Source organism: Zootoca vivipara, chromosome 17 (genome assembly GCF_963506605.1).
Source record: "Zootoca vivipara chromosome 17, rZooViv1.1, whole genome shotgun sequence".
Taxonomy (NCBI): Eukaryota; Metazoa; Chordata; class Lepidosauria; order Squamata; family Lacertidae; genus Zootoca; species Zootoca vivipara.
Genome location: NC_083292.1, coordinates 26,728,902 through 26,741,472, shown reverse-complemented (window position 1 = coordinate 26,741,472; position 12,571 = coordinate 26,728,902). Strand labels below are relative to the sequence as shown.

At 44.3% G+C, this 12,571-nt stretch overlaps 1 protein-coding gene across 1 annotated transcript; it reads left to right on the top strand.

Moving 5' to 3' along the window:
* The first annotated feature begins 104 nt into the window (after positions 1–104).
* On the top strand, positions 105–12,112 carry CCT3 (chaperonin containing TCP1 subunit 3). The gene is made up of 14 exons (XM_035098283.2): positions 105–230; positions 3,017–3,078; positions 3,757–3,807; positions 3,936–3,998; positions 4,580–4,676; positions 5,448–5,565; positions 6,048–6,234; positions 6,748–6,897; positions 7,998–8,130; positions 8,228–8,309; positions 9,036–9,216; positions 9,388–9,633; positions 10,065–10,196; positions 11,712–12,112. The coding sequence occupies exons 1-14, from the start codon at positions 200–202 to the stop codon at positions 11,817–11,819; spliced, it is 1,641 nt and encodes a 546-aa protein (XP_034954174.1). The 5' UTR covers positions 105–199; the 3' UTR covers positions 11,820–12,112.
* Positions 12,113–12,571: the final 459 nt, after the last annotated feature.

The following is a 12,571-nucleotide window of genomic DNA, read 5'->3' as shown; positions in this document are numbered from 1 at the left end:
GTGGGTGGGGCCAGGGTGGCAGAGCCCGCTTCCTCATTGGTGGCGGCTGAGGCGCCTCCGGCACTGATTGGCTGCGCAGCCGCAGCAATCACTTTAGGCTGTTCGGGCGCGGTGAAACGGCATTTCCCCCCTCCCTTTCCTTTCCTTTCTCCTCCTCCAGAAGGTTCTGCGCCGGCTTCCCTCACGCGTCGCAGTGAAGATGATGGGCCAGCGCCCCGTCCTCGTGCTCAGTGAGTCTGAGGGAAAGAGGGGTGGGTGTGAGGAGCCCCTCCATGGACCCCGCCCCTCCTCTGCCACCCCCACGAAGACCCACCTCACAAAAACCCCTTAATTCGGTTATCTCACCCTTCCCCAATTCCCTCCCATAATATCTCTTTTCAGATATGCACAGAAAGTACATGTTGGAGACCACTCCTTATTATTGCCCCCCTCGCACTAAATTCCCCATGTAATTCTCTGCCTCTTTTAGCTCTCCCCCAGTATAAACTGAACCCCAACATTCCTGGTTGCTCCTGTCTCGCCTCCCCGAATGTATAATAAATGTGCCCCATAATTTAAAAATATCCCGCCTCTTTTATCTCTAGACACCCTCCCTGAAAAGTATATTCTGGAGACCCCCTTCCCCTCTTAACCACCCACATTCCTTGATGCTCCTGTCTTGTCCCCCTCCCACAAAAAAAAACCAAGTGTGTAATAGGAACCTTTCCTGTTCCCCGTCAAATTCTCAACAACGTTCTCCTTCATTTATACCCTCCTCCCTCCAAAACAAGTGCCTATTAAGAGGCCTTTTTGTTGCCCCCCAAATAAATTTTCTCTTGCTGTATTAAAACACCTCTTCTTGCTCCAACCCACCTATGTTTCACTGAATTCTGCCCTGCTTCACATTCTTCCACAATTTCCTAAATTCTGTATCTTCCCCATCCCTGCAAAAGTTATGTGTTGGGCATTTCTCCTGATCATTCCAAACCCCTCCCCCTTAATGCCCCACTTCATTTAATCCCCCCTCTATACTCAAAAAGTGTATATTGGGCGGGGGGGGGGGCTTCTACTAAATCGTCCCCATAATTTCCTCCTTCTTACATGCCGCCTCCTGCCTTTCCAGTTAATAATCTACTGTCTATTAGGTTGAGCTACTATGAGCCTTAATAGGGTTTAAGGTCCTGATCTGCTGTACCCCATTGTGTTTCAAGCTGGGCGTATATTGTGGATGTGCCTTCTCTTGTCAGTAAGCTGTTTGCATGGAGTGTACTCCCTTCACCAGTCTCCTCAAATATGCCCCTCCCCCAAAATAATAATTCTCCCGCTGTATTAAACACCTCTTCTTCCAACCCACCTTTGTTTCACTGAATTCTGCCTTGCTTCACATTTTATCACTGTCTGTTCCCTCACACTTTACACGTATTATTCTCCATTTTAAGACGCCTAAGGCACAGAACTAGGAATGAATGTTGGTGTCTTGACTGTTGATTCTTCTGTTCTTTCCCGTCTGTTCCATGTCCATGTGCTTGGTTCTACTGCCCTGCCTCCTTTAAAAAAATATTCTCAGTAGGCTGGTTTTGCTATTTTGTTCTGATTACTAGATTCCTTGCTGCAGTATTGGATTGATCTTGTTGGATCCTCCTTCCTTCCATTCATAAAAGGAGAATCAAAGTGAGATTTGACACACTATCGGAGTGGATAGAAAGAGTTTCCAAATATGGGTGTGGATTTCTGGTGCAGAACGCGCCACATGTGTGCAGCAGATAGCAGGGTTGTGGAGATGGCAGGAGTAAATATCTGAAATGGGGATACGCTTCTTAAAGTGTGTTCGTTGAGAGAGTTCCCCAAATCAGCTTCTGTTGCAGGCTCAAATATCATACAATACATTCCCATTTCATTGACAACAGGAGTTTCATTTCCCTTGGTCTCAAAATTGAATAAGCCAGTGATAGCCCTTTCCTTGCTCGTCATAATTATTGGATATTTTAATATGCCTTCCTGTCTTTATTGGGGTGTGGGGAATGGAGATTGTAGCTATCTGACGGCAAACTGTTTCTTAAAGGGCCCTTTTCTGAAAGATCCTAGATAGATAGATAGACAGATTAATATATAAAGAGAGAAAGTAGATACAGTACTTAGCAATTAGCAATGTGTGTTTATTCTACACATTTAACAGTTTATATACTGCTTAGCTGCAAATTGTTTCAACTGCATGTTTAGTCAGAAGGACTCATGGAGAAAAACTCATAAATAAATAACAGGCATCCCCAAACTGCGGCCCTCCAGATGTTTTGGCCTACAACTCCCATGATCCCTAGCTAACAGGACCAGTGGTCAGGGATGATGGGAATTGTAGTCCAAAACATCTCGAGGGCCGAAGTTTGGGGATGCCCGATAAATAATAATAAATAACCACCTCCAATCGGTTACAGTTTTTACTGTGGTATGTTGATTGTAGATTTGTTGCAGTAAAGATGTTCTGTCATTAGAATTTGAACATTCTAGACCATTGTTGGGGAGAAATAATGTGCTACGTAGCCCTTAAGAAAAAAAAAAGGGTATTCCAGAAGTCTTGCTAGTGCAGGAACATCACAAGCAACTATATTGCCATTTAGGGTTGGTTGGTTATGATTTGATTTGGCTACTAGAGGAGAAGTGATTCTTACATTGCCTGCTACAGATTGTGGAATATTCCATTTCTGTTCCTTTAAGACATATTTTATTTACCTACACTGTGCTGTTAGGCGTTCTTACCTTAGAATACTTCTCATTGAATATGGTGGGATTAATGTCTGATTAAGTGTGCATAGGAATGTGCTATTTGTGGCAGAAGTCACAAATTATTATTGCAGTGGGCCTATTCTAAAGTCCCATGCTGGGGAGGGAATAGGAAAACAAAGAAGATTGAATGTGAACCAAAGCAGTAGTTAGGGTGAAAATGGGAGGTCTACAAAAGAAAGTTTAAGAAAGATAGCCTGCATTTTTGTGAATGAGTTGTATTAGATGCTTTTCATAATTGTTTTTCTGTTTTCTTTAGGTCAGAACACAAAGCGAGAGACTGGCAGAAAAGTCCAGACCGGAAATATTAATGCTGCTAAGGTATATTTTTCTGTAAAATGCATTGGGGATGTGAAAGAGAGCCTGTTAAAAGTGCACACAAGAGTGGGTGGTGACCAGATAAAAAGAGGGCAACACTTTTTTACTTTTAACTATTGCCTAGAAAAGAAAGTTTTATCAAGGACACAAAGCTCTCCTTCCATCATTCCTTCTGTATTTGGTCAGTCTTAACAAGAGACAAGAGGCAGACACACAAATACAAAAAAATAAAAGTCCCTCATTGAAGTTTTGGGTTAAAGTTGGATCCTGGGTCTGAAAAGACTGGAGGCTGCTGATTTAATATTTGATGCAATAGAACTGTCGGGCCTTTGTATAATAGTATCTAATTACCTTTCCCCCATGGATTCCAAAGTTCCCTTGTCTGTCTTTTCACTTCCTTTCAGTAGCACACAGTTCTCCTGTCTCCTAGCCAAACAGATCTTTTTCCTCCCTGCACAGAAGATGACCTGTTTTTAAGTGTTCTGTTGGCAACAGCTTCCTCTGCAGATTTTGGAATGTTTGTGAATATTCCATAGTATCACAGCATGTTTAGGCTTACAGTTGACAGGCAGTAGCTAATTTTGTCTCATAATGTTTCTGAAATTCAGCGCATAACTGTCAAGGATGTACCTAAGCTTTTCTTTTAAAATCATGTTGCCTTATCAATTCCTTCCATTTCAGACCATTGCTGATATTATCAGAACATGCTTGGGACCAAGGGCCATGATGAAGGTGAGAATACTTTCCCCCATCATTGCTCCATTAATTCACAGTAAAGAGAGAATCTGAATACACGTCTTCTGTTGTTGAATTTGCATTCCATGCAATCTGACATAAGTGTTTCTAAATCTCCAATGCAGATGCTGTTGGACCCAATGGGTGGCATAGTTATGACCAATGATGGCAACGCTATTCTTAGAGAAGTAAGTCTCCTTGATGCTCACAGCAGTTGTAGCTTTTTAGGGCTTAGCCAAAAGGCAGACACAGCCTAAGAAATAAATACATAGTCTGTCTTGCCACATATGATTTGAAGAATTGTGAAGTTGAACAGTGGGAAGTGCCTCTTAATGGGAATGCCCCAGAAATTAACTTTAACAGCCAAAGCGGCTTTTGAGAAGCGCTTTAGGGCAGCCTTCATGCTCATGCTCTTATTCCACCTGAAACAGGAGTATGGGGGCTACCTTACATTGTTTTCAAAAGCACTGTTTGAAGCAACTTGCATGCTTCTCTTGTCCACTCGCAGAAGAAGCGCACAATCTGCTTCAAACAGTACTTTTGGGAAGTGCTTTAAACTCTGCTCACCAGATGATGAATAAGGATTAATCCTGCTGCCTTGGCTGTATGGCCAATACAGTGAAGTGTTAAACCCTGTCCTGTAATCCCATTCCATCTCTATGTAGGCTTAATTCAAGGCCCCCTGGTGTTTCAGGAGGTTTCAGTAAGGGAGCAGGAGTGCTCTAGAATGCAAGGTTTGTTCATGAGTCCTTCCTTCCTTCCATTACAGATTCAGGTCCAGCACCCAGCTGCCAAGTCCATGATTGAAATCAGCCGCACTCAGGATGAAGAGGTGGGCGATGGGACCACATCTGTGATTATACTTGGTAAGATCACTCTGTGTACGCTCTTGTATGCCTGCCTGCACAAATGCAACGGTAAATCAGAGCATGTTGGTGCATTAAATGACTACAAATGATTCACCTCTATTGAGGTTTTGTGGGTATCATTGTGTTGGAGACAAGAGAAATATTGAACACTGGACGCGCAACCTGCTATTTCAGTGAATGGGATCTGGACACAAGAGCATTGTAATTGTGTTTCACAGATCCTTTTCATTTCAATGGGACATGCAGGAGAATCTTTTTGGGTTTTACCCTGTGTTAAATGGTGGGGAGTACCATTTGGATTTGCCAGCTCTTTGTAAAAAAAAACAAAAAAACTGTTAATAGGTGCTTGCATATTAATGCAGCCAGTTTAACATGAAGAGGTGTTGGCTCTCCCCAATATGATCCATTCCCAAGAGAGCAACCCTAGATAGAGCTTGTAACATGAAAGAATCAGATACTCTAGCATTATTAGCAACAGTCTAGCTCAGTACTTCTCTCTTGGCCCACTGTGAGTCACTTGCTGTCAAAAGGAACTATTTCTCCTCCGTGCCTGGAATTGATGACACTTCTGCTTTTTGCCTCTATTTTGTATCAGCTGGCAGAGCAATCATTGGGGGAGACCTGGGGATAAAGGTCTTGAGAGGCTCTGACTAGTTTGTGTCACTGGCCATAACTTGTGCTAACTGTAGAGCACATCTTTTGTTCAATTCCGAAGCATTGCAGTTGGTGGCAGAAATCCTCATTAACTGCTCTTTGTTTGCTGTTTAGCCGGTGAGATGTTGTCAGTTGCAGAGCACTTCCTTGAGCAGCAGATGCACCCAACAGTGATCATTAGTGCATACCGAAAAGCTTTGGATGACATGATCACCGCTCTGAAAAAGATCAGGTGAGCAGGGAAGCTGAAAAGTAGAAGGGAATATGGTGGATGGGCAGGTGATCTGATGACCCATCTCTGGACACCTGAGGGATGTGACAGAAAGGGAAATGGAAAACCCAGATCTAGGTAGAGGTGATGCAAGACTAGTTGTGATCATCACTTTGCCCAAGTGTTTGTGCATCTAGGTGCAAATTCACATTTGATCCCTGTCTATTCCTTTCTGAGGAGGGACCCTTATTTACATGATATACTAAATTATTTGCATGTGGAAGGTCCCAGGGTTCTCTGCCTGAGATCTTGAAGTTCTGTTGTCAGTCAGAATGGACAGTATTGGGGTAGATGAAATAGCTGACTTGGTTTAAGCATCTTTGATAAGAGCAAAGTATTACAAATCAAAATAAAGTTGAAACATGTAGCTGGGGCATCAGTGAACTGCATAAAGTTCTATTCTTTGTCTTCTGGATGACATGCTTTATGCTTGGTTTTTGCAGCACTCCAGTCGACATTGGCAACCGAGAAGCCATGCTTAAAATAATCAAGAGTGCCATCAGCACAAAGGCTATCAGTCACTGGTCAGATCTGGCCTGTACCATTGCCCTCGATGCAGTCAGGACAGTGGAGTTTGAAGAGAATGGCAGGAAGGAAATTGACATCAAGAAATATGCCAAAGTGGAAAAGGTACAAAGGAAAAAATATACTGCTTTTTGAAGGCCTGGAAGAAAATGATTTGAAGCCCCTTAGGAATAACTGACACCATCTTACATTTGTGAAATAAACAAAAATACAGAGAACGAATATAGATTGATCCTTCTGAGTTCATATTTGCTTTCAAGTATAGAAGAGCCTTTCTCTCAGAGCCAGAATATTGTTTAAAGCATAGTTTATAACCAATACCAAAAGGTAAAGGACTCCTGGATGGTTAAGTCCAGTCAAAGGGGACTATGGGGTTGTGGCGCTCATCTTGCTTTCAGGCCGAGGGAGCTGGCGTTTGTCCACAGTCAGTTTTACAGGTCATGTGGCCAGCAGGACTAAATCGCATATTTACAGTCAAAACAAAGGGAAGGTTATAATAAAACACAGCCACATGCATTACCACGTACATGCCTTCGTAGCAACAAATACAAAAGAGATTGCCTTTCTCCCACTTTTCTATTGTTCCTGACTTGTGGATGTCCTCTTTGCCTCATCCAGATTCCCGGTGGCTTTATTGAGGATTCATGTGTCCTGCGTGGGGTCATGATCAATAAAGACATCACTCACCCCCGGATGCGTCGCACCATCAAGAACCCCCGCATCATCTTGCTGGATTGCTCATTGGAGTACAAGAAAGGCGAGAGTCAGGTATGTTGGGATGCAAGTCTCATCTGCCCTTCAGTGCTAAGGGCTGGAATGGGTTGAACCCAATCACTTCTCACATCTTTTAAAACATTCTATTCTTATTGTTATCAGTTCAGAATACAAAAGATACAATTCAAGATACAGTAGTACCGGGGGTTGAATACACAATCTGTTCTGGGGTGCTGTTTGCACCCCAAAAAGTACTCAACCCAAAACTTGATATGTTCATACATATGGAGCAAGAGTTTTCAATTTCCCATGCTTCTATATATTAAGCTCATATATAGGTAGATTAATACACTGTGGGGTTAATTGTAAGTGCAGAGAAATCCTTGGATGTAAAAAGACTGCTGTCGTGTCCTGGTATTGGAGTGTGAGACTGTTTGTGTTTATACAAATAACAGCAAAATGTCAGGCACTCCTGTGTTCCCAGTAGTAAAAATAAAAAATCTGTATGCTCCGGCATCAAAGTTGTGCACCCAGTGTTGGGTTTCGCAGTTATACGTACTCAACCCGAGCGGTGCTTTAGCGCATGCGCGAAGCGCCAATAAAGCGCTTCTGTGCATGTGCGCAGAACGGTTATGCGCGTGCGCGTGCGGCGAAACCCAGAAGTAAACACTTCCATGTCCGCCGAGTACTTAACCCGAAAATACGCAACCCGCAACGAACGCAACCCGAGGTATGACTGTATAAGAAAGGAAAGAGCTAGCCATCTAAACAATAATTGAGATTATAATTTGTGATCAAATGATACAGACTCATCATGCCCTCAGCAGTCTCCATTGATTTATGTTTTCTTGTACCTTAGAAGGTAAAGTGTGCTGGCTGTGTGCTGGCTGAAGCTGATGGAAGTTGTAGTCCAAAACATCAAGAGGGTATCAGGTTGGGAAAAGTTGACCCACCATTTTATGTATGGTACCTCTTATATTGTCAAAGTGGTCGGGAGATATACTTTCCAGTTAGTGGAGGATGCATATTTAACTTTGCAGTTAGTGGAGGATGCTTTGGCCTAAAAGGCAGCAAATAATGAAATAAGCAAAAGTTTATGAAATAACCAAATATGCCCATTGGAGTATAAATCTCACTTTTCTTCTTTTATGCAGACTGACATTGAAATAACTCGTGAGGAAGACTTTGCTCGCATCCTGCAGATGGAGGAGGAGTTTATTCATCAGATGTGTGAGCACTTGATCAAAGTCAAACCAGATCTCATCATCACAGAGAAGGGAATATCAGGTAAACACCAAAGTGTGTTTATGTGGGTAAACATCTGGTTATTAAAATTTTCTCGCCTCCCTGCCATTGCATTGTACTTAATTTTTTTTTTTTCCAGACCTGGCACAACATTTTCTAATGAGAGCCAATATCACTGCCATACGTCGGGTGAGGAAAACTGACAATAACCGGATTGCAAGGTGATTGCAAAACTGATTTTTGTTTTTGATTTTTTTATCAATACAAGCTAGTAATGCTGAAGTGAAGGGACATGTTTTTGATGACATGCGAAGGGTGCTTTCTCTTCTTCTGCATTCCATCAGTTTGCTTTTAATCCTTAGGGTAGCAGCTATCTTAGCCAGGGAAGAGCATAGTGGTGAGGAGCCAAATACTCTTCTACTCTCCCTTTTTGTTACTACATGTTGGCTGATGATGAAAGCTCTGATGTTCTATCTGTTTAGTCAGGGTTGTATATATCTTTTGGGGGGAAATTTAGAAGCATGGGAGAATGCTAAGTTCTGGAAACTTCCTTTTAATGGCTTAAGCCAGCTGTGAGGGAGGGGGAGTAAGGGATTAAAAGTTTCCTAACATCACTAGTAGGAAACACGGATGATTGGGGGAGGAAACTTCACTGCCTGGCCTACCTGCAAAACTGCAAACTTGTCTGAAACCAGGCAGAGCAGGCTAGGAATGCAGCTGATTTGATGCCAGCTTGATTTGTGTCCTGAAGGAAAAGTTGCCAATCCTCTGAAGAGCAGATAAGGACACAATTTCCCAGCAGTTCTGAGACCCAGTTTTCCCCTCTTCAGAATTATCCACTAGCAAGAAAACAAAATTGTTGGTAATGCCTGTCCTCCAAGGAAAAGTCTTGGATGCAGATGTGGAGCTACAGCATTGGAGTGTTGTCTTTTGCTCTTTTTCTTCAGGGCCTGCGGGGCTCGTATTGTCAACCGCCCAGATGAGCTGCGTGAGGAGGATATTGGGACTGGGGCAGGGCTTTTTGAAGTGAAGAAAATTGGGGACGAGTACTTTACATTCATCACTGAGTGCAAGGAGCCCAAGGCCTGCACCATTATGCTCCGGGGTGCTAGCAAAGAGATTCTGGCGGTAAGCACCCAGTCATTAATAGGAGACAGACAGGCAACAACTTTTGTTCAGGGCTTCCCCCCCCCCGGGGGGGGGGATCCACAGCCATCTCCCCTTTGAAATTCACGGGTTCGCTAAGCATTTTGCCATGAAATGTGAACCTTTGCACTCTCTTCTTCCCCTTTTTTGCAGGAGGTGGAGCGCAACCTCCAGGATGCCATGCAGGTCTGTCGTAATGTCCTGGTTGATGCTCAGCTTGTGCCGGGAGGTGGTGCTTCTGAGATGGCCGTTGCTCATTCCTTGACAGAGAGGTCGAAGGTCATGACTGGGGTGGAGCAGTGGCCCTACCGTGCAGTTGCCCAGGCCCTAGAAGTCATTCCCAGGACCCTGATTCAGAACTGTGGCGCTAGTACCATCCGCACACTCACTTCACTACGGGTAAGGGATGTGTTTGCTGTTGCTGCTGTTCTGTCCTTTCTGATTCCTTTCCTTTTGTTCTTGTAGCTAATAGCTGAAGATTGTCAAAAGGAAGAATTGTGCTAGGTGCTCTGTGCAGAGTAGAAATGATACTTCTCTGCTCAGAGTGGAGGACCGGGTAGGTGAGCATTAGAATATGGCCCTAGAAATCATTCCAGAAAAGATTGTGAGTTTTGAACCTCAAATGTTAAATTATCTGGGAGTGAGTGTAAGCTGATAAGATGGGAGTCCTTTAGGAATGGTCACAGGGCTGCTTCATGACCTTTGGAATTACTTGCTTTTCAGAAGCGTGGTATTGGGGGGGGGCAACTGGATTGTTCATTTGAATCAATAAGTAGAAATCAGGCATTTCTGATACTGTATCCATCAGGACTTTCTATTGTTGCTTACAGGCCAAGCACACCCAGGAAGGCAGTCAGACCTGGGGAGTAAATGGGGAGACTGGAGCCTTGGCAGACATGAAGGAGCTGGGTATATGGGAGCCTTTGTCTGTCAAGCTGCAGACCTACAAGACGGCTGTAGAGGTAAGAGAGAAACCACAAGCCTGATTCCACGGAAGCCAAAGTTTTCACTCCCCTGCCAAAAAATGTTTGTTGCAAGAAGTGGGTGTAAATTCTGTCTTGTTCATTGCTAGTGAAATTTTCATTCCAAAGTTCTCTTCTGGGAGAGAACTTTCTTCCCACTGCAGTCTGTTGCTATGTGCCATGTTCATACAAGAGCACTGTAAGAATTCTTACTGGCTGCCCCACAACTTTGCTCCTCTAGCTTCTCTAAACCTGTTTATCAGGCAGAGGAAACCTGTAGCCCTTCAGACTACATACAACTCATATAATGCCTGAGTGTTGGCCATGCTGGCTGTTGGTAGCTGGAGGCCAAAAATATCGGGAAGCCAATGGGTTATTCAGCCCTGTTGTACATCTTTGGAAAACCCTTTTATATATTTTGGGTTAAGTTTGATAATGAGAGTGAAAAGACGGCCTAATTTGCTAGTCTGACTTGGATGCATTATATTTTTAGTTTAGTTGCCAATCTCTTTAATCCCATGTCCCCACCTGTTTTAGGACATGCTGTAATCCAGGCATCCCCAAACTTCGGCCCTCCAGATGTTTTGGACTACAATTCCCATCTTCCCCAACCACTGGTCCTGTTAGCTAGGGATCATGGGAGTTGTAGGCCAAAACATCTGGAGGGCCGCAGCTTGGGGGTGCCTGCTGTAATCTATAAAATATACCGTATTGGCACAAATATAAGACGCACCTGCAAATAAGCTGCACCTTTAAAATTGAAGGGGGGGGAGAGAGAAAAAAGAAAATAACTGGGCTGCCTCCGGGGGGGAGCTGTGCTGCTTTGCTGGTGGCCTTTCCACCTTCCCCCTTCCTTAGGCAGCTCAGGGAAGGCTTGGAAATGGCAGGCGGGCTGAGTGTGGCTGCTCCGTGCTCCCGGCTATTCTCTGGAGGGGGGAAGTCATACCACTTTGCCGGCGGTCTCTCCCCCCCCCTTCCCCAGCCTTGGCTTGGGAGTGGCGGGCGGGCTGCATGGCATTGCCCCATGCTCCTAGTTGCTATTGGTGGGGTGGGGGGGAGAGCCCCATCACTTTGCCGACAGCCTCCGCCCCTCCCCCCCCCCGATGGCCGGGGAAGGTTTGGGAGCTGCGGGCAGCACACCGCATAAAGTCACGAATATAAGGCACACTTATATTCCGCATGGGCGGAATTTGGAAAAAAAGTGTGGCTTATATTCCAGCCAGTGAAACAGTAAAAACTGTGTTCTAATTGATGCTCATGATGTGGGTGAAAAAAATGAGTGGTGATCATCCAGTTATATGTTAGTATTGGGCACACCAAGGAGAAAGTCTAGGATCATGCAAGGTTGAATTGGGCATTTGGATAGAATCTGAGTTTCGATGAAATCCCTGGAGCCAACATCGTACTAGGTTTAAAGTTCTGTGTGTTATCTTACAAATCACAGGAGTATAGGATTGGAATCCTTCCTCTCCCAAGATTGTTCTTCTTACTGACAAAAATTTTTCTCCACCTTAGACTGCCGTCCTCCTCCTGCGTATTGATGACATTGTTTCAGGCCATAAGAAGAAAGGAGACGATCAAAGCCACCAGCAGCCTGGAGCCCCAGATGGGCCCCAAGAGTAATTTTGTGGAGTTTGGAAAGCTATAGGGAAATCCATGCACTGGGATAGCAGGACATGGAAACCACCTGGATTGATTTCGAGTGCTGCTTTTCTTCTCTCTCCCCACCCCCACCTGGGTTCAAGGGCATTCAGTGTCCAAATACTGATTTGTTTCAAGCTTGCAGTGGAGAGGAAAAAGGAAGGCCAATGAAGCGTTGGTTACCCCCATTCTGTTAAGAAGACACTGACGCTTTATTTAAATGTATACTGTAGCTTCTTTGTGGCTTTATTAATAAAAATGTCACCACATTCATAGATCAATTTTCTTTGTCACTTCTTCCTGTCCATAGCTGTAATGAGACTTCTTTCTGTGGTGTGGTCTCAAATCCAGCTGCTTTGGAGCAGTTTCACACTTTGTACACCAGCATAGCCAGGCTTGCCTTGGGCAAGGGGTACAGCCATTCTCGTCTGTCTTGTGCATGTATCTTAAGCACCTGATTGATACAGTTAAATACAGTGGTACCTCGGCTTACGAAGACAATCTGTTCTGCGGCGCTCTTTGTAAGTCGAAGTCTTCGGTTGTCGAAGTGCCCGTTCTGTGCATGCGCAGAACGCGCACGCGGCGACAAGATTTCCGGGTTTGCCGACTTCGGAAGTCAAAACCTTTGGAAGTCGAGTCATTCGGATGTTGAGGTACCACTGTATTTTTGAAAATGTCCATTTTTTCATCTACGGCCATACTACCCTGAACACACCGGATCTCGTCTGATCTCA